Source organism: Canis lupus, chromosome 30 (genome assembly GCF_011100685.1).
Source record: "Canis lupus familiaris isolate Mischka breed German Shepherd chromosome 30, alternate assembly UU_Cfam_GSD_1.0, whole genome shotgun sequence".
Lineage (NCBI taxonomy): Eukaryota > Metazoa > Chordata > Mammalia > Carnivora > Canidae > Canis > Canis lupus.
Window position 1 is genome coordinate 35,939,203 of NC_049251.1, and position 23,288 is coordinate 35,962,490.

Consider the following 23,288-nt stretch of genomic DNA (forward strand, 5'->3'; position numbering starts at 1 on the left):
CACTATACTACCTGTTATTTTCCCAGAACTTATTTATAACTGGGAATTTGCATCTTTTGACCACTGTCACCTATTTTGCCCACATCTTATCCTAGCCTTGAGCAACCACCAATCCGTTCTCTCTCATTTTATTATTTTCAATGTATACTGAGTAAACTGGCATTGAGTACATTCACATTGCTCTGCACCCAGCACGAGTATCCATCTCCAGTTTTAGTCCAATTGAAAATTCGTATCTATTAAACCATAACTCCCCACCCCCCATAACATGTAATATTATACAGCAACTAAAAAGAATAAACTACAATGCAAGAAGTTGGATAAATCTTAAGTGAATAGTTGAAGAGAAAAGAAGTCATAGAAAACAGCATACTATGTACCAGTATTTTTGTAAAACTCAAAAACTAGCAAAGCCAAACAAATTATTGCTTAGAAAAAACATACATTTACTGTAAAACATTTTTAAGAGCACAGTAATGATAAACAGAAAATTCTGGATAGCAGTCACCTGAGGGAAGAGGGGAAGGGAGTGATTAGAAAGTAATATAAAGGTGATTGCAGTAATACTAATAATCTTCCGGTTCTGAACGTGGGTGGTAGGTTCATTTTGTTGGTATGCTTCCTAATGTACATAGGTATTTTTATATTCTATCCAATGCTACATAAATGTATAAAGACTGAAAAGGAGCTTCCCATTAAATATGTATATCAAACTTATTATGTACCATTTCACATTCCTCAGTCTTACCTCTTACTATAGGTTAATGCTGCTGCAAATAGTGTAACTGTGACTAGTTACATGCACATTTAGTCCAATTTCAAACCTTGTTACAGTATTTATAAGAGCTTCAAGAAACAAAAAAACTTAGGCCTGATTTTCTTCATATTTTTAAGCCACAAAAGTATTTATAAGAATTATTTCTTCTATACTTCCTTGAAAACATAAACCAAAATTACTTACTGTTGGTTTTTTTCATTTAGAGTATTCATGCTCTGGAGATCAGAAAGAGGTGTTCTGGGATTTTTCCGGGCTATACCTAATATATAAAAAGCAGACATTTTCAAATCAATGCTAAAAGAAACTAAACATGAAACAATTTTTCTAAGGACAAATAGAATTAATGTATTTCAACAGTAAATATTTGCTAAGCATATCATAAATACCTAAATAATATGAACCAAGTGACATGATTATTACTTACTAATTTGACTTAGGCAACAATGAACCCAACTAGGGAATTAAATAATAAATTATATTTCTTCTCTCATTTAAATATTAACAGAAAATGAAGGATAACTAGGCTGAAGGTCTAGAAATGTATAAGCTCATTATTTTAAATAATGATTCAAAGAATTCCTAATGATTCCTTTGCATCATTTTTCAGCAATAGTTATACTGCTGACATGAGCTATAGATTTCAGAGGTCAATTAATATTACATATAGACACTGAGAATCAAAAACAACAAATTATGTCCTATTAAGCATTACCAGTATTTCTTAAGTTATAATTTACTTTATTTTTTTTTAATTTTTATTTATTTATGATAGTCACACACACACAGAGAGAGGCAGAGACATAGGCAGAGCAGGCTCCATGCACTGGGAGCCCGACGTGGGATTTGATCCCAGGTCTCCAGGATCGCGCCCTGGGCCAAAGGCAGGCGCTAAACCGCCGCGCCACCCAGGGTTCCCTATAATTTACTTTAAATCATATGATAAACACTGAAGCTCTCTATACACATAAGGCCATGAATTTTCATAACACACGCATACAAACATTTAATATATGTAAGACACACTGGAAAGGAAGTGAAAGTATTCAAGATAACAATCTTGTAGGTAGGAAATCCTAAGTAACCCATAAAAAACTAGTAGGACTAATAAAAGAGTTCAGCACAATTATAAGATATAAGATCAATATTTAAAAACCAATTGTATTTCTATTCAATAGTAATAATCAGAAAAGAAAATCAGAAACAATTCCATTAATAACATCAAAATAATACAAAAAGAATAAACTTTAAAAAGTATAAAATGTTTACACTGAAAATCACAAAACATCATTAAAAGAAACCTAAATAAATGGAATGACATCCATACTTATGAATTGGAAAACTTAATTACTGTCAAGATAGTGATGCTCTCTAAATTTATCTATATATCCATGCAACCTCTATTAAAATTGCAGCATTGATTTTTTACAGAAATGAATAAACTCATCCTAAAATTAATATGGCAATGCAGAGGATCCAGAATAGCCCTAACAGTATTGAAAAAGAAGAACAGATTGGAGGACTCACGCTTCCTGAATTTGAAACATTCCTGAATTTGAAACATATTACAAAGATAGAGTAATTGAGACAGTATGGTATTCTCATAAAGAAAGACAAATCAATGGAAAGGAATTCAGAATACTGAATAGACCTTTACATTTATGATCTAATGAATTTTGACAAAGATGTCAAGGCAATGCAATGAACAATGGAACAGAACAGAGAATCCAGAAGTGGACTCTCAACTTTATGGTCAACTAATATTCGACAAAGGAGGAAAGACTATCCACTGGAAATAGGACAGTCTCTTCAATAAATGGTGCTGGGAAAATTGGACAGCCACATGCAGAAGAATGAAACTAGACCATTCTCTTACACCATACACAAAGATAAACTCAAAATGGATGAAAGATCTAAATGTGAGACAAGATTCCATCAGACCTAGAGGAGAACACAGGCAACACCCTTTTTGAACTTGGCCACAGCAACTTCTTGCAAGATACATTAATGAAGGCAAGAGAAACAAAAACAAAAATGAACTACTGGGACTTCATCAAGGTAAGAAGCTTTTGTACAGCAAAAGAAACAGTCAACAAAACTAAAAGACAACCTACAGAATGGGAGAAGATATTTGCAAATGACATATCAGATAAAGGGCTAGTATCCAAGATCTATAAAGAACTTATTCAACTCAACAGCAAAGAAACAATCCAATCATGAAATGGGCAAAAGACATGAACAGAAATCTCAGAGAGGAAGACACAGACATGGCCAACAAGCACATGAGAAAATGCTCCGCATCACTTGCCATCAGGGAAATACAAATCAAAACCACAATGAGATCCCACCTCACACCAGTGAGAATGGGGAAAATTAACAAGGCAGGAAACAACAAATGTTGGCGAGGATGTGGAGAAAGGGGAACCCTCTTGCACTGTTGGTGGGAATGTGAACTGGTGCAGACACTCTGGAAAACTGTGCAGAGTTTCCTCCAAGAGTTAAAAATAGATCTGCCCTATGACCCAGCAATTGCACTGCTGGGGATTTACCCCAAAGATACAGATCCAATGAAACGCCGGGACACCTGCACCCCGATGTTTAGAGCAGCAATGTCCGTCCACAATAGCCAAACTGTGGAAGGAGCCTCGGTGTCCATCGAAAGATGAATGGATAAAGAAGATGTGGTTTATGTATACAATGGAATATTACTCAGCCATTAGAAACGACAAATACCCACCATTTGCTTCAACGTGGATGGAACTGGAGGGTATTATGCTGAGTGAAGTAAGTCAATCGGAGAAGGACAAACATTATATGGTCTCATTCATTGAAAGGGAATAAAGGGGAAAGGAGAAAAATAAGTGGGAAATATCAGAAAAGGAGACAGAACATGAGAGACTCCTAACTCTGGGAAATGAACAAGAGGTGGTGGAAAGGGAGGTGGGCGGAGGCTGGGGGTGACTGGGTGATGGGCACTGAGGAGGGCACTTGATGGGATGAGCACTGGGTGATATGCTATATGTTGGCAAATTGAACTCCAATTAAAAAAAAAGACAATGCAATGAGAAAAGAATAATCCTTATAACTAATGGTGCTGGAAAAACTAGATATATCCCCATTTAAAAGAATGAAATTGGACCAAAAATCAAAGTAAGTGCTGAATTTATAAAATTCTCAAAAGAAAATATAGGAGTAAATCTTTATGACATTGAATTAGGCAATAAAATTACTTAGATATGTTACCAAAAGCATAAGCAACCAAAAAAAATGTATAAAGTGGACATTCTCAAAATTTAAAACTACTGTGCTTCAAAGGACAACAGATCAAGAAAGTAAAAAGACAACCCACAGAATGCTAAAAAAAAAAAAAGTTTGTTACTCAACTATCTGATAAGAAACTTGAATCCAGACAATAAAAAGAACTCTTATAACTGAATAATAAAGACAACCCAATTTAAAAATGAACAAAGGATATGAATAGATATTTTTCCAAAGAAGATATGCAAATCATTAGTAAGTTTATGAAATGATGCTTAACATCATTAGTCATCAAAGAAATGAAAATCAAAACTATAATAAGATACCACTTTATCCCCACCAGGATGGCTATAATCAGAAAGACAGATAAAAGTGTTGCCACAGACAAGAAAAAAAATTGAAACCTTTTGTACACTGCTGCAATGTGAAGCAATACAGTCACTTTGGAAAGTACTTTGGCATATATTATCAAAAAAGTAAACCCAGTAATTCCACTCCTAATTAAATTCCCAGGAGAATTTCCAGTAAACTGTTACTGAAAATATCTTATGATCAACTAATTCAGTTAGAACTTTATTTTCTTATATACTGAATTCATTGTTTTTGTTTTATTTAATCAGTTCCTTAGTTATGAGCACCAATTATCCCTATGACAAATTATCATTTTCTATCCTCCATATCTATTCTTTTCTTCTGTGTATTGAAACGAAATCATCTCAGACCTTTCATCAATATTAGCAATTCAATCTTCAGCTATTTTCCACTATATTTTGAGGTCATACAAATGTAGTTTTATGCTTCTGCATGCTTTGATAGTTCTATACCTTCTTTTCAAAATCATTCTAATATTTTATTGTCTTGAATTTGTGCTACTGCTTTACTGGATTCAAATTCTTAAATTCTTCTATACTATAAAGTACTCACGGGAAATTTTCTTCTCCTTGGGAGTATTTTCCCTGCAAACACAACAGGGTGTTTCTTTGAGGGTGGTTCTTTTATGCATATTATCTGACCTCCTTATTTCCTTCTGTGTGATTTTCAACATCAATTATTAAATATTTTAAATATTCAGAGGGCATAAGGAATAATAAATATGCTGAACGTTAGCAACTGATCACTCAGAAAATGAAGGCCTGTGCACTCTCTCCTGATCTCATTCCAACAGCTTCAAATTCCATCATGCCCCACTTGCTAGGATGAGCATTTAAAAACCTTTTAACTAAATACATACATACATACCTTTAAAATAGGCATCATAATGGTCAATGACTTAAAGTAGAAGATGGTCTTACGAGTTAACAGACAGCAAAACTTAAAGGAAAACAGGAACTGTAAAAAGGAACCAAATGGATATTCTGGAACTAAAACTGAAATAGAATTCATTCTAGGGACGCCTGGGTGGCTCAGTGGTTGAGCGTCTGCCTTCAGCTCAGGGTGTGATCCCAGAGTCCGGGATCAAGTCCCACCATCAGGCTCCCTGAGAGGAGCCTGCTTCTCCCTCTGCCTAGGTCTCTGCCTTCTCTCTGTCCCTCATGAATAAATAAGTAAAATCTTAAAAAAAAATTCATTCTATATTCATTCTATGGATTTAAAAGAAGACTTTGAACAGCACAATGAACTTGAAATCAATAAATAAAAATTATCTAATCTGAAGAATGAAAGAACAAAAATAAGAGAAAAATGAGCAGAGTATGAGGAATTGAGACAGATCAAATATTCTAAAAACATTTAACTGACATCTAGAAATAAAAGAAACTGCAACAGAAAAAGTTTCTGAAACAATGTCAGCCAAAAATTTCCTAAATTTGATGAAAGACAACTGAAGCACAGGTCAAAAGGTACAGCAAATCCCAAAAAGGATAAATATAAATCATATCTAGGAACATCATAAATTACTGAAAACCAAAAAACAACGAGAAAATGTCTAGCAGCCAGAGGAAAAAAGGTACACTAGATATGAAAGAAGTATAATGGGATTACATCTGAGTTTATCATCACAAATAATGTAAGTCAAAAGAAAATAAAATATCTGTAAAGTACCAAAATTTGATAGTTCCTAATGACATTAAACATGTCTACCTTATGACATTATAACCAACCATAAGTTTTACCTGAGGAATGAAAACATATGTACACAAAATGACATAAACAAGAATGTTTATAGCGGGGCTTCTCACAATAGCTGAAAGCAGTATATTTAACCCTTATATCCATCAAGAAACAAATGATAAACACAAAGTTGTACACACAATTGTTTTTATATACATAATAACTCAGCAACAAACTAACTGTATATGAAACAACATAACATGGGTGTATTTATCATATTGCCTAAGAGAATCAGAACACAAAAGAATACATACTGTATGATTCCATTTCTGTAAAATTTTTAGAAAAGGCAAAACTAATTTATAGTAACAGAAATCTTAAGAGTTGACTATAGGAAGTGGGAAAACATTTAAGAGAACAAGAATCAATTTTCTGATACAGCTGTATTCTAATATTTTATTTTGAATCTTTTGTGTTCATATGATTTAGGATTTTCTCTTATAAACATCTCACAACTAAGTTTTCTTTTTCTTAATTGCATGACTTGTTATTTAACTATTTCATTTGGTTCATTTTAATTTACTGGTATTACTGTTGTTCTTCGTTTTTCTGACTTATTTTATGCCTTGTATCTCCCTAATTATTATATGCTTTTATCCAGACTTCTACTGAATTATTTCCTTTATATTTTGGTTTCTTTTGTTTTGGAAGTCATATATACTCTCTTCTTTGATTATCCTTGAATTTTTAACATATCCACGAATTCTAAATGGAATTCTCTTCCGTTTTGCTAAAGAGTACAAGAACCTCTGAATGCTTCGATTCTAGTTATCCCCTTCCCATCTCAAATGTCGTTACCCCGTACTTATTTTCACCTTGTTTTTCCCCTATTAATCAAGCAAATTAAGTTTTACTACTAAGTTTTATAAAGTAATTGTTTATTTAGATACATAGAACATATCTATCATTTCTTTATCAGACCTCAACACTTTCCAGTGAGTTCAGGTTTTGTCTTTCTCAACTCTTTTAATAAGTTCTATCAGTGTAGATCTGTTTAGATTACTACCTAACTCTATTTATTTTCACCTTTGCCTGGTATACCTTTGTCCATCCTTTTACTTTCATCATTTTGAGAATCTTGTAGATATGGGATGCCTGGTGGCTCAGAGAAATGTTTTCTCCCTCAGCCCACGTCAGGATAGAGCCTGATGGTGGGTTCCCTGCTCAGCAGAGAGCCTGCTTCTTCCTCTCTTCCCCACTCCTGCTCTCTCTCTATCTCTCTCTCTCTCTCTTTCTGAAATAAAGTCTTCTAAAAAAAAAATCATGTAGATATTATTTAACTGAACTTCTTGAAAAATTCATTTGGAGAATTTAATTGATGAGGTTAATCTATTTTTATTAATTTTAAATAGCAGTACTTATTTCTTATATTTTCATATTTTTCATTTATTTTACTCTGAAACTCATTTTTTCCTTTCTTAGTTTTCATTTGTTAAAGGCTTCCTAAGCCACTTTAAAAGATAAAAGTGATTCTATTTTTGTTATTATTATGGTTGTCTATTAGACACACACAATCATGTTTATTTACCCAAATTGATTGACTTTGACAAATATCTATATTCTACCAATTCAAGAAAAATATAGCTCCCTGCCTTTCCTGTAGGCTCCACCAAAATAACATTCTATTTATTTCTCCCATTTGTTTCTCCCATTTTCAAACATGAATTCTGATCATATACCATTTTATTTTTATTTTTGATAGTCTTAATTCCATGCAAAATAGTCTCTTCTATATATATTTGTCTGTGACTTTTGTCAGGCTTCATGATATGTAATTATTTTTACTGTGGTAAACCTTACATATAGAATACATGCATTTGAAGTATACAGTTGCATAAGTTTTGATAATACTACTACCAAAAGAAGATACAGAATATTTGCATCATCTCCCAAGAGTTCCCTTGTGCCTTTTCTTTGAAAACCCACCACACACCCTCCTGGATCATGGCAACCACTAATCTGATACCCACATAGAGTGGTTTGCATTTTCTAGAATTTGATATAAATGGGATATAAAACAGTATGTCCTCTTTTATGTAAGGTTTCATTCAGCATATTATTTTAACAATTGATCTATAAAAGTATCTGTGTGAACATATGTTTTCATTTCTCTCAGATAAATATCTGGGATTGGTATTAATGGAACTGGAAAGTATATGCTTACCTTTATTTTAAAAAACCTGACAAACTCTTTCCCACAATAATTGTACTGTTTTACATTGCAGTAGAGTATATAAGCATTCTAGTTGCTCCACATCCTCATCATGAGTTAGTACTGTCAATACTCTTTAAGTATTGTCAACTTGTTAAAATCCAGCTGTGACAGAGGCTGTTACTGTGGCCTCATTGTGATATTTTGCACTTCCCTAATGACTAATGAAACTGATCATCTGTCACAAACCTATGGATCATTCCTATATCTTATTTTTGAAGCACATGTTCAAGTCTTTAGACTATTTTTAACTGAACTGCTTAATTTTATTAACTACAGGGTTCTTAAAATATTGTTTTCAAGTCCATTATCAGTCATCAGTATTACAAATTATTACACAAATATTGTTTCCCAGGGTGTGGTATGCTTTTAGTTTTCTGAGCAAGATCTTTTTTAAAGTAGAAATTTTCAATTTTGGTGAACTCCATTTTACCCTTTTTCTTTTTTTAAATAGTTTATGCTCTTAAGTCCCATCTAAGAAATTTTTGCGAAGATTTTCTCTCAGGTTTTCTTCTACAAACTTAATAGTTTTACTCTTTATGATGAGCTAGCTATATGACCCACTTCAAGTTCAATCTTACTCAGAATATAGGGTAAAGGTCAAAGTTCTCTTCTTCTTTTTAGATTTTTTAATTTATTTATGAGAGAGAGAGAGAGCATGAGCACACACATGCGCACAAGCAAGGGGAACAGCAGGCAGAGAGAGAAATGGGTTCCCTGACAAGCAAGAAGCCCAATGTAGGACTCAATCTCAGGACCCTGGGATCATGACCTGAGCCTAAGACAGATGTTTAACCAACTGAGCCACCCAGGCATCCTAAGTCCTCTTGTTATATAAGGCTACCTAATTGTCCCAATGTCACTTGTTTAAAAGACCATGCTCAATCCCTACTCGATTATCTCAGTACTTATGTAGAAAATCAACTGACCTATATGTGTAGATCTTTTCCTGCATTTTTATTTGGTTTTATTGATCTCTTGATCTTTACACTAACAGAGCAATGTCATGATTATTTTAGTCTTGAAATCATATAGAATAAGTTCTCCAGCTTTGTCATTCTTTTTCAAAATTGTTTTGTCATCCTAGGTATTCTATATTTCTATATAAATCTTAGTTATTAGCTTGTGAATTTCTACTAAAAATCTGCTGTGATATTCATTGGAATTGCACTCAATCTATAGATCTAATTGGAGGAGAACATCTCAGCAATACAAAAACATGTATTGGAAAAAAAGAAAAAGAAAACATGTATCTCTCTTCATTTATTTAGGTATTTTTCAATTCCTTGTAGTTGTGTACAGGTCTAACACATATTTCATAAAGTTATCCCTAAGTGAGGTGCTTGGGTGGCTCAGTTGGTTAAGTATGTGACTTCTGATTTCAGCTCAGGTCATGATCAAAGAGTTGTGAAATGGAGCCCCTCATTGGGCTCTGTGCTGGGTGTGGAGCCTGCTTAAGATGCTCTCTCAATTAATTAATTAATTAAACTCATCCTTTAGTAGTTCATGTTTTATAGTATGTTACATTATTACCCATTGCATATTAAAGCACTTCAAAACCTAGCACTTAAAAATAACAGTTATAATCAGAGTTTCTAACAAAACCGGTTTCAAGAACTGCTTAGCTGGGTGGTTCAGATAGGGTATCTTCATGAAGTTATAGTCAATCTGTTGGCCAAAGCTGTGGTCACCTGAAGACTGAAATGGAATTGAAAGATTTGTTTCCAAGGTCACTCACATAATTAGTAGCAAGGATCAGTTCCTAACTGTAGACTGCAGGCTTCAGGGGGCTTTCTCACAGGGCTACTCACAAATGGCAGCTTGCTTCTCCCAGAAACAGTGATCTGAGAGAGCTAGCAAGTGAGAAATTACTTAAGGTGGAAACTGCAGTCTTTCATAACTTAATTTTGGAATTGACATACTATCACTTCTGGCATGTCTTATACACAGACCAAGATGGGTAAAATGCAAGAGACTACACAAAGTTGTGAATACCAAAATATGAGGATAACTGGAGACTATCGAGGAGGCTGACTGCCAAAGATGTATAAATGAAATTCATAGATTTCATTTTCCACATGTCCATGGCTAAAATATAGATTTTTGTGAATTTACCTGGTATCCTGTGAGATTGTTGGAATTTACTTTCTATATCAAAGAGCATATTTTAAACTCCTTAGCACTTTCTATATAGATGATCATTTGTCTACATCTTCCTTTTCAATCTATGTACCTTTTATTTCTTTTTGTTGCCTTATAGCACTGTGTATGACTTTCAGTAGAGGGTTAAATCTGAGTGGCAAAAACAGGTATCTTTGCCTTGTCTCAATGTCAGAGAAGCAGTATTCAATCTTTCATCATTGAGTATGAAGAATGCTATAGGATTTTCATGCATATTCTTTATAAAACAGAGATTGCCTTCTATCTCTAGGCTCCTATAAGTTTTTAAATAGGAATGAATGAAGAATTATGACAAAATCTTTTTATCAACTGAGATGTCATATGCTTTTTCTTTTTTAGATGGATAATAGAGTGAGTTATATTGATTGATTTTCTATTATCAAACCAATCTTTCCTGGAATAAACTCCACTGGATTTCATGTCTTCTCCTTTAATATATTGGTGAATTTAGTTAGCCCTTCTTTTGTTAAGGCTTTTTATGTCTATTATTGTGAGGTATGTTGGTCTGTAGTTTTTTTGTAATGTTTTTGTCTGACTCTGGTATTAAGAGTATACTGGCCTCAAGATATGATTTGCATAGAGTACCTTGCTCCTATATTTTCTGAAAGAGTTGAAGAGAACTGGCATTATTCTTTCCTTAAATGTTCCTTAAATAAAATTTACTATTAAAGCTATCTGGGTCTGGGCATTTCTTGTATGGGGTAAGACTTTACTTTTGAATCTGTTATTGTTAATAGATATAGGAGTGACCACATTTTCTATTTTTCCTTGGGCCAACTTAGTTTGACATTCAAGGAATTTGTCCATTTCATCTAAGTTTTTAATTTATTGACACAAGTGTTCATAATATTTCCTTAATCTTTTGATGTCTATCTTGTTCATTCCAGTTAACAGTATTTGTGCCTTCTCTCATATTTCTTGATCAGAAGGATAGGACTGCACTAATACAGCAGCCACTAGCCACATGTGGCTCTCAATTTGATCTGACTGAATCAGATTAAAACTTCAGTTTTCCAATTTTCAGTAACTTTCAGGTGCTTAACAGCCATATGTTGCTAATGGCTACAGTTTTAGAGAGCATAGCTGGAGAACATTTTTATCTTCACAGAAGGCTCTATTGGACAGAACTAGAGCTTTATCAATTTCATTGCTCTTTTGAAAAATCAGGTTTTTGTTTTCACTGATTTTCTCTACTGTTAATCTACTTTGTATTCACATATTGTAGCTCCTCATTTCTCTTTACTTATTTTGGGTCTAAAATGCTCTTCTTATAGTTTCATAAGGTAAAAGCAATCATTTTGACTTCTTCTTCTAATATAAGGATTTAAAGCCATCAATCTTCAGGCAGCCTGGGTGGCTCAGCGGTTTAGCGCCGCCTTCAGCCCAGGGCCTGATCCTGGAGATCCAGGATCGAGTCCCAAGTTGGGCTCCCTGCATGGAGCCTGCTTCTCCCTCTGCCTGTGTCTCTGCCTCTCTCTCTCTCTCTCTCTCTCTCTCACTTTCTCTCTCTCTCTCTGTTTCTCATGAATAAATAAAATCTTAAAAAAAAAAGCTATCAATTTTCTTCTAAACACTACTTTAGTTGCATTATTCAAATTATGGTATTTCCATTCTCATTCAGATCAAAATAGTTTTAAGTTGCCCTTATGAATTCTTTAACTCATAAGTTATTTATAGATGTGGCTTATTTTCAAAATATTTGAGTATTTCTCGAGGGGTGCCTGGCTGGCTCAGTCAGAAGAGCAAGCGACTCAATCTCATGGTTTTGAGTTCAAGCCCATGTTGGATGTAGAGATTACTTTAAAAAAAAATATTGGAGGACTTCTCAGGTATCTTTCTGTCACTAATTTCTATTTTAATTCCATTTGGGCAGACTTAAATTCCATTTGGAATCTCAGTGGAATTCCATTAATTGCACTTGGTCAGGTTAAATTTTCAATCACTTGTGGGACCATACTGAGGCCTGAGGTTAGGAACATTAAGGCAGGCATTGTCAGCATGGTGAGAGTAAGTTATATCGAGCCCACAGCACTTCTCTGACAATTGCTGATCTTTCATCTTCTTCATAAACATGGCCTGAGGATAGACTGAATGTCAAAAGCATGGGTTCAAATTCAAGTGAGATTCTTCTCTTCTACCCTTTCCCTCTCTTCCTCCTACCATCTTATTCCTTCTCCTTACCAGGGCAGGTAAGGATCTTTGCAAAAGTGGGGCTGCAGTTCATGCTTCCAAGAACTCCAATTTCTCCCCACTCCTCTAATTTCCTCCCTGCCAAGTAACAGAGAACAGTCACTAGAGAGAGAAGGTGGGAGCAAAAGAAAAACCACACTAATTTTGTCTTAATTGTGAAGGTCACACACTGTCACTTCTGTCCATTCCATTTGTTAGAAGTGAGTCATTAAGTCCAGCACATGTCTTTTGAAGGGAAGACTATCAAAGAATTTGTGGACATATTTTAAGCCACCAGAACAATGCCTTAATTTTTACTTTAAATAGTCATGTATCTTTTTAAAAGAAATTAAAAGGAAATATGTATAGTCATTTATTTTTATACATGGTTATTATTTCTGTTTATTTCTTCCAATAATTCATGGATCAGCAAACTAAAAGAGTCCTTGGGCCAAATCAAACCCGCTGTCTGTTTTTGTATGGCCTGCATGCTGGGAATGGCTTTTACATTTTTAAATGGTTGAGGAAAAAAAAAAATGGAAGAATATCTTTGTGACATGCAAAAATCATATGAAATTTAAATTTCAGTGTCCATAATAAAATTTTATTGGAATACAGTCATGCTCATTTATTTATGTATTGTCTATGGCTCCTTTCACAGTGCAGCTAAGATATTTCAACAGAGACCATAAGATTCCCAAAGCCTAAAACATTTACTATCTGACCCTTTGCAGAAAAGTGTACCAACACTTACTTAGTATTAATCCAAGTTACCATCTGATGCCATTTCCCTTTAGCCTAAATAACTTCCATTATTAGGGTGCCCAGATGATTCAGTCGATTAAGTATCTGACTTTTGATTTCAGCTCAGGTCATGATGTCAGGGTCATGAGATTGAGCCCCATGTCAGGCTTAGTGCTGAGCATGGAGCTCCCCTCACTGACTGCACACTTTCTCTAAAAAAATTAATAAAAAAAAAGTTGAGTTTTCTGATTAAAAATAAGAAACTCAATAATCATTTTTCATAGAATATGTATTATGATGACAAATTCCCTCAGACCGCTTTTATCTGAAAACATCTTTATTTTAGGTTCATTTTTTTTTAGGATTTTATTTATTTATTCATGAGAGACACAGAAAGAGAGAAAGAGAGAGAGAGAGAGAAAGAGAGAGGCAGAGACACAGGCAGAGGGAGAAGCAGGCTCCATGCAGGGTGCCCGATGTAGGACTCGGTTCCCGGACTCCAGGATCAGGCCCCGGGCCAAAGGCAGGTGCTAAACCGCTGAGTCACCCAAGGATACCTTAGGCTCATTTTTTAAGAATATTTTTGCTAACTGATAAACACTGTGGATAATACATTGTAGCAACACTAAATTCTGTTATGTTTTCTGAAAACTGTTGATTTTTCTCCTAACAGATGGTTAACTTGTCGGACCCAAACTAAAAATATAGAAATTTTGCCTGAAAGTTGGATTTTGTTTAGGGGTTAGGAGAGGCCAGCAGTGTTTTGGTTTATTTTAAGAGAGGGCAAGATTTTATTTATTTTATTTTATTTTATTTTATTTATTTTATTTTATTTTTTTATTTTATTTTATTTTATTTTTTGAGGGCAAGATTTTAATTATGCTTTTTGGGTATCTTTCTGTCTTCCCTGCTTTAATAAAATAGATGTTAATCATATCATTATTCCCCTTATTTAATATGCCATATTTTCTCTTGCTTGCTTTCAAGATTTTCTCTTTATTTTTGGTATTTAGCAGTTTGCCTACAATGTTCCTAATAATGGCTTTCTTTTTTATTTATTCTACTTGGAAGTCACTAATCTTCTTGGATCTCTAAGTCACTAATCTTCTTGTTTTTTTGTTTGTTTTTTTGTTTTGTTTTGTTTTTTAACCAAACAGGAAATGTTTTTGACCACGATTTCTTCAAATATTTCTTTGCCTCTTTCTCTCTCCCCTCTACCTGTGGGATTCCAACTAAGGCAGGAGCTATGCAGAGATACAAAAAGCCTTCTGTCAAAAAAGTAGCAAACTTGCAAATTTCACCCACTGCAATTTTTATCTTTCAAAGGTTGTCTCCCATTTGGTTTGCATGGCTTTGCTGACCAGCTTCCCTGCGTACTCACATCTGTCAGCCAGGTATGGCTGGCACAATTCATACTCTAACTTTGGGTTTTAGCTCTTGGGCAGCTTACTCAGTTCCAGGACTTTCCTCCTAAAGTCCAAGTTGTTTCCCAATCCTCAACTTTATTCTCTGATACCTCAAGCCAGTATGGTGGTGATTTTTCTATCCCTGGGGTAATCGGAGTTGAGAAGCACCTTGTTCAGAAAGCCACAGATTCACAATTCTTATCCACTACTTTACTTACTTCAAAGAATAAACTCTCCTCTGATTTCTGCTTCTTTTTTGGTCTTAGTGTTTAGTCTTTTTCCAGTGCTTTCGAATCATTTTGGTTTTTTAAAATTTCCTCCAAGTTTTATCATTGTTATCTGTGGAAAGGTTCATTCACCTTGCCAATTATCCATTACCTAAAGTAGTAGTCCCCTGGTTTTTAAAAAAAGTCTCCCAGACTTGAATTTGTAATTTTAATACATTATAAAATGTTAATTATTGGTAGCACTATAATAGAAAATGGAATAAACTACCTAAAATAATGGAAAAGTTCCAAATTCTATAGATTTGCATATAAACACAGATAAATGTATAATTTCCTCATGCAGCCTATGTTGTACTTGGGTGCCTTACTATTCTTTACAAAACTGGAATGCCAAAAAAAAAAAAAAAAAATTGAATGCCTTCAGGCCTGGTGTTGTCAGACTGAAGGTCACGAAAATCAACGAAACAAATAAATGACTTGCCAACTATTTAGAAGTTGAAAATAATTAATTTGAACTCCCAAAAAAGATTTGTAGGTGGTTTTAAATAATGTCTCATGGATTAAAAGATTTAGAAAAGGCAGATAAGTAATTGAAATGAAGACTCTGTATACCTTTTAGAAAGAACAACAATAATTAATGTTAACACTTCAGGATGATCTTTTTAAAATGAAATACTTACCTTTGTTCTTTCTAAAATGAGAGAACATTTTAATTGTATTTTTCAAAACGCATCACACATTTTCTTATACCAAAACAGCAAAAATAAGAACTGAAGAAAGAATCCACAACATTTGCTTTCAGAAATTCTATTTAACATTCTTTCACTTATAATTGGATACTAAAATTTCATGGAATTTTAATCACAAAACTGTGAAATTAACAAAGTAAATGTATGGTGATTTGTAAAAAAGCTCAAAATATAAGTAATTTAGGTCCATTATATGCAAATGCTGAGTTGGGCTTTGAGTATTCTGAAAGATCTATTTTCACTATAGCAGTAGCCAAATAACTATAATCCCACAACAGGCAAAAGAACCATTTTCATTCAGAATGAGTATAACAAATAGAAAAGAGGAAATGGAAACCAAGGGCATCTTTTCACACTAATTTTATTTAAAAAAAAAAAGAATATCCACCATGATTCTCATTCTTCCTTAAGCCAAAACATTAATGTGGTGGCTTTGCTCCAAATCAGACAGTAAAGTCTGATAGAACTGCAATCAAACTAAGTGGATTAAGCAATGTTACACAAAAGCAACACTGCTGATGTTGAAATTCAAGCATAAGCAAGCATAAAAATCAGCCAAAATTAGAAAGGGGCAGAGGAAACTTTTGGCAGTATTGGATATGGTAATTAGCTAGATTGTGTTAATGATTTCACAAATGAATATATATGTCAAAACTTACTCTATGCTTTTACAAGCAATTTTACCTCAATTAGATTTCAATAAAGCTTTTTAAAAAAAATAGGAAAAAAATCGTAACTCATTTTTAACCATCACTCAGCTACTTTAAAGACAAAACTGGAAACTAATTCAGAACCTAAAACCAAGTATAATTAACAACCTAAGGATCACAGGCAAATACTCATCCAAGTTCAAAGAAGAGGTATATCAACTGTTTCAAAAAAATATATAGTTTCAATGGAAATATCCTAAGACTGATCATAGGATTATGTCTCACATTGCCTATGCAATTTATGTCCCACCCTGGTGCAGAATGCTCCTGGTTTCCATTTCCAAACAGATATGTGATGACACACAGTTTATCAGGATTTGCAGCCTTACTGTACTTCTCTTCCTTGCACCTCTGCAGAATCTCTAAGCTCCTCTGGTGGACTGGGTGTTGGAGAAAGCTAAAACTATCCATACTTTTCAAAATTGCACATGGCGCTGTATCATCATGTCCTTAGGAAGCAAATGAAAAACAAAAAATGGAGAAAAGAAAAAGATATTATATAAGCCCAAACCAATAGATAATCAAGGACAATGCTGCCAACTATCTTAAGAATATGTAAAAATGTATCAAGTAATATGGGTTAAATGTGAATAACTTTTTAAAATTGACTTGAGGAAATTACACAAAAATAAAAGGAAAACATAGAGGACTTTTTTAGGTATTCAAAGTACCTCATTCAGCACTGAAAGTGTGAGTTAATATTAAAAATTTCTGATTTAAAATACAAGGGAAATTTCAAAACAATTTGTACGGTTATTCTTTTGTAACAGACCCATTTTTATCAGGTCTGAAATATAATTTGCATATAGTTGGCAACAATGCAAGGAACAATGATGGAACACCAAAGAGAAATATACCCAAATCAATTTACCAAAAGTTAAGTAATTCTTTCACAAATCTTGCAATTTACCACACTTGTAGGAATTCCAACAAGTGTGTCAATGTTTAAAGGGCAAGAAGAAAAGCACCACAGAACAGGAAAACCCAGCAGCACTTTGGTATTTATAAATCTGGAAAGAAAGTTGGAAAATGTACCTCACCACCACTTAGTCAAGTGAGAAAGAATCAACTATGGTGGGAAAGGGAAGAGAGCATGTTTAAGTAAGAATCAAGGCCCCAGATAAGTGCTACTGAAACAGTGAGTCACTCTAGCAATAAAGAGGATTGGGGGTCGGTCAGTACCATTAATATTAGCAACACATGGATGTAAAAGAGAATAGGCATCTCCAGGATTGGGGGTAGGTGGATATTAAGTATCATTTACTCAAAGAATATCTCTGCAATTAGGACATTTAATTCAAATTTGTGTAGGTTTGCCTTAAAAAAAAGGGGGGGGGCGGGGGGAGTTTAACAACAGGCAGAGATAAAGGAAGCAACAATGAATAAAGTTTCATTAGTGCATTTTACTGTGTAATTAGAAATGAGATACTACCTATGAATAGTTCTCAATGCAGAATTATTTAAAAAGTTAAATAGAGGCAGACAGTTCAGTGAGGTTTGCAAAGCATGGTTTAGTCTAACTATAATTCCTTAAACTAGATGACTGGATCCAGAGATTAAGCACATACATTTTAGCTAAGAAAATGGAATCTTATGATATATCAGATAATAATGTAAATAGTAGGTTTTTAAAATAAAATAGATTTGAAAATTATTTTCATATCCAATATTTTTAAAGTAGTCTAATAAACACGATCTCATTCATCCAATGTGGAGAGCTCACAGCTACAAATTTTCAATGTTTCAAAAGGATACAAATATTATCAAGTTACCCATCATTTCTTAGTCAAATATCTCAGTAAAAATATTCTGTGCTGGGACATCTGTGTGGCTGGCTCAGTGGTTGAGCATCTGTCTTTGGCTCAGGTTGTGATCCCAGAGTCCTGGGATAGAGTCCTCCATCAGGCTCCCTGCAGGCTGCCTGTTTCTCCCTCTGCCTATGTCTCTGCCTCTGTGTGTGTGTGTGTGTCTCTCATGAATAAATGAATGAAATTTAAAAAAAATTCTGTGCCCATTATCTGTAATCCTGATGGGCTGCTTGATGAAAGAATGCATAGACTCAGATTAGCCTATACTTGGTTAGTTGGTGGTGCTGGTAGAAGGGGACCATTGGAGGAAAAAAAAAGACACTGGTAAGTTCTATTTATACTCTATCCAAATTGTAATTTTAAAGAGTTATCACCTTTTAGGCTATCTTGATAATCTGCCAATCAGAAATAATTTTAAGGAGATTATAGTATTAAAATGTTTTATGTAAAAGTTCAGGATATTAAATATACTAAATTAGTAAGCAGTTTGAAGAAATCACTTGACATTACTACAGCCACTGCACTCTTTTATTTAACAAATTGTAGTAATGCCATTTGGATATGTGTAATTTTGTATTTGTATTTATTTTATCTATCATCATCATACCTACCTTATTTTTTTTTAACTTCTGTTCTTTCATTCTGCTTTCTATGCCTTCTTTTAACTCATTATTTTAGACTATAATATTATTTCCAAACCTTAAACTGCTCTTCCTCTCGTTTGCTCTAACAACTCCCTCTTAAGGTGGTTAGGTTTCCTAGGATGGTTTATAAGCACATTTTCAGTGAGAGTTATTGTGTAAGGAGTCTCATAAACTCTTAAAAGACATAATAGTGTTGGTTTATGCTAGTTCCTAGTCTAGTTTTGTTACATTCTTAGCCTGAGATTATGCACCAAAAAGATAGCATAAATTCATACCCCATAGCTATGCATGATAAAGATTAACAGGGCACGCTGATTTTTTTTTTAAAGGTAACTTAAGAAAAATCTATCTGAGGTCTAATACAGATTGCTAAGGTCCTTCCTGTTTCTCTGCTCAAGGCCAATGGCAGAAATTCTCAATTATCTTTTCAGTGACAGAAAAGTCCAAGCTCTTTAAAGATACGTCACCACATAACAGAATTCAATCCTAGTTGCTCATTCAAACCTTAAGGCATGTCTCTGATCCTAAAGCAGTTTCTGTAATGCCAACTCCCAGCCCTTAATGGCCATTAAGGATATATCTCACACATGGTAACATCCACCAATTTCACATGTGATGAGCTTAAACAAGTATTTACATCCATGTAATCTTCAATCAAGACGTAAAACATTTCCATTATCTCAGTAAGTTATTTCATCTCCTTCATAGCCTTTGCAGAAGCAATCAAGTTATGGTTTCTATCACTATATATTATTTTGTCTGCTCTTAAACTACATGAATCATATACTATGCATCCTTTCATATCTGGCTTTTTTTGCTCAATATTTTTATAACTCATTATGATACCCATTATGAAAATCAGTAGTTTTGTTCTTTTTTACTGCAGAATAATGTTACACAGTAGGAATGTATCACAACTTGGTTACCCTTTCTTCCTGGTGGATTTTTGGGTGTTTCCAACAGGGGGCTATTAAGAATAAAGACACTATGGAGCATTCTTTTTTGGGTTTGTGTATAACTGTTCCATTGAAATATAAACAACAACAACAAAAAAGAAATATAAACCACATATATACAATTCACCTATTTAAAGCGTACAATTCAATTTTCAGTATAATTCCCAAAGACTGCTGAACCATCACCACAATCAATTTTAGAATACCTTCAACATACCAAAAAGAAAACCCATCCTTTTTAACTATCCTTTCCCTCATTATCTCCCAGCTTGCCTACTCCAGCCCAAGGCAAACAGTAATCTCTATTCTCCCTCTACAGATTTGCCTATTCTAGACATTTCACATAAATGCAATCAGACATTTGTGATTTGTAATACATGCAATATGTGGTTTTTTGTGTCTGACTTCTTTCAGTTAACAAAATGCTTTCAAGTTTCATTCATGTTATACAATGTACTAATACTTCATTCCTTTATATGGCAAAATTTACTCCACAGTATGAGTATAACCACATTTTGTTTATACATCCAACAGCTGATGGACATTTAGGTTGTTTCCAGCTTTTGGCTTTCAGGAATAATGTTGCTAGGAATACTGTGTACAAGTTTTGGTTTGAACACCCATTTTCAATTTTGAGGGGCATCTACCTAAGAGTGGAATTGCAGGGTAATATGTAACTATGATGGAGTTTAACAAAGAGGTTGCAGTATTTTACATGTCCACCAACAGCATACAAGGTTTCCAATTTCTCCACAGCTTTATCAATATCTGTTATTACTTATCTTTTCTTACTGTAGCCATCCTAGTAAAAGTGATGTGGTATTCACAATGGTTTCCATGTGCATTTCCCTGATGACAAATGGTGTTGAGTGTCTTTTCATGTGTTTGACTATGCATATCTTTTTTGAAGAAATATCTTTTCAGAACCTTTGCTTGTTTTTGGACTGGGCTATTAGTTTTATTAAGTTATGTGAGTCTGTATATATTCTACATACCAGTTCTTGATCATAATTTACAAACATTTTCTCTTATTCTGTAAGTTGTCATTTCACTTAATATGTCCTTTGGGGACAGCATTCATCCACTTCTGCTTTGGTTGCTTATGCTTTAGGTGTCATATTAAAGAATCTATTGGTATAATATATATAATGTAATAACATTTCTGGATTCCTTTATATGGGTTTTAGAATTAGCTTGTCAATTTCTGTATAAAAGTACCTGAGGTTTTTCACAAAGACTATGTTGAACCTGTATATCAAGTATTAACATCTTAAGGCTTCTAATGCATGGACACAGGATATCTTCCCATTCATTTAGGTATTTTTCAAGTTTCTTTCAACAGTGTTTTACAGTTTTCAGTGAGCAAGTCTTGTACTTATTTTGTTAAATTCATTAATAAATATTTTATATTTGCGGTGCTCCTGGAGCACTAACTTAATTTTGTTTTCAGGTTCTTTGCTAGTATGTAAAAACACAACTCATTCTGCATACCCATCTTGTGTCCTGCAACCTTAATGACCTCATTTATTACTTCTAATAGATTTTTGTCTGGATCCTTAGGATATCCTATACATAATATGTCGTCTGCAAAGAAAATGGTTTCTTCTTTTCCAATATAAATAGATGTCTTTTCTTTTTCTTGACTAATTGCTCTTACCAGAACTTCCAAGGAATGTTAAAAAGGCAAAAGCAGATATCCTTTTCTTATTTCTGATCTTGGGGGAAAGCATTCAGTCATTCACCACCAAGTATGACACAAGCTTTTGGTTTTTCACAGATACTCTTATTAAGATGAGGAAGTCCCCTTCTATTCCATTTGTTCATTGTTTTTATAATTTAAAAAATGAGAAAGTGTTAGCTTTAAATACTTCATTTATGAGGTGATGATGTGATTTTTGTATTACACTGATTTGTCTTTTTTTAAGTTAAAATAATCTTCATTCCTGGGTGAATTCTACTAGATTGTGGTACATAATTCTTTTTACATATTGCTGGATTTGGCTTACTAGAATTTTGCCACAGGTTTTTGTTGGGGGATCATGGTTTACTATTTTCATTTTTGTGAAGTCTTGTCTGGTATTCCAGGTAATACAGACCTCGCAGGATGAGAGTATTCCTTTATCTTCCATTCTTTGGAAAAGTTTATGAAGTTTTGGTGTTAATTCTTCTTGAAGTTTTTGTTAGGATTCATCTGTGAATTCACTGTTCCCTGGCTTTGCTTTGTAGAAGCTTTTTGTTGTTGTTGTTGTTGTTGTTGTTGTTGTTGTTACTAATTCAGTCTCTCTTGTTATAGGAGCTGGAGTTGGTTGCTTGTACCTTTCTAGGAATTTGTCCATTTCAACTAGCTTCTGATTTGCTGCCATATGAGTAGTGTAATCCTTTACAAAAATTAGTAATTTGAGTCTTCTCCTTTTCTTGATCTACCTCAAGGCTTCTCAATTTATCTTTTCAAAGAACCTACCTTTGGTTTTATTTGTTTTCTTTACTGATTTCTATTCTCTATTTCAGATCCACTCTTTACTATATTCTTCTTATTCCTTGCTTTGGGTTTATTTCGCTCTTTTTCTAAAATCTTAAGGTAGAGCATTAGGTTATTGATTTGAGATCTTCCTCCTTTTTACTAGAGCTATTTTGAAGCTATAAATTTCCCTCTAAGCATTGTTTCAGCTGCATCCTATTAAGTTTTAGTGTATATTTTTTTCCATTCATCTCAACCTGTTTTCTAATTTCCATTGTGATTGCTTCCTTGACCCACTGGTAATTAAGAAATGTGTTGTTGAGTTTCCATATATGTCTAATTCATGGTATTTTTGTTCCTCTATTCTTTCATTACTTTCTTCTTCTATATTAAACATTTTCTAGTATATTCTTACTTTTTTTGTCATTTATTTTACCATATTATTTTTTAGTTATTTTCTTAACAAACACCAAAGGAATTATACTTAGCATCTTATAACAATTGAGTCTGAATTTAAAATCACTTAATTCCAACAGCACATAAAAATGTTTCTATTATATAGCTCCATTCTCTTCCTCCACCTTTATGTTGCTGCTGTCATACAAATTACACCCTTAAAACGTCACGCCCATCAACAGAGTTTTACAATTACTGCTTTGTATGGTTGTCTTTTAAATCAGATTGGAGAAAAAAGTTACAAAATATAAAAAATATATTCATACAATACTTTATATTTAATATTATAGTTGCCTTCAATGACACTTTATTATTTCATGTGCTTTTCAAGTACTGTCTAGTTTCCTTTCATTTCAACCAGAAAAACTCACTGTGGTAATTCTTACAGGGCTGATCAGATAGTAATAGTTGCTCACGGTTTGTTTA

General features: G+C 33.7%; 1 protein-coding gene across 1 annotated transcript in view; it reads right to left on the reverse strand.

Moving 5' to 3' along the window:
* Nucleotides 1-23,288, reverse strand: part of MYO9A (myosin IXA) — a 262,747-nt gene that overhangs the window by 114,003 nt on the left and 125,456 nt on the right. The window contains 2 exon segments of the mRNA XM_038580865.1: nt 962-1,037; nt 16,870-16,989. Of these exon segments, the coding sequence (XP_038436793.1) occupies nt 962-1,037; nt 16,870-16,989 (196 nt within the window).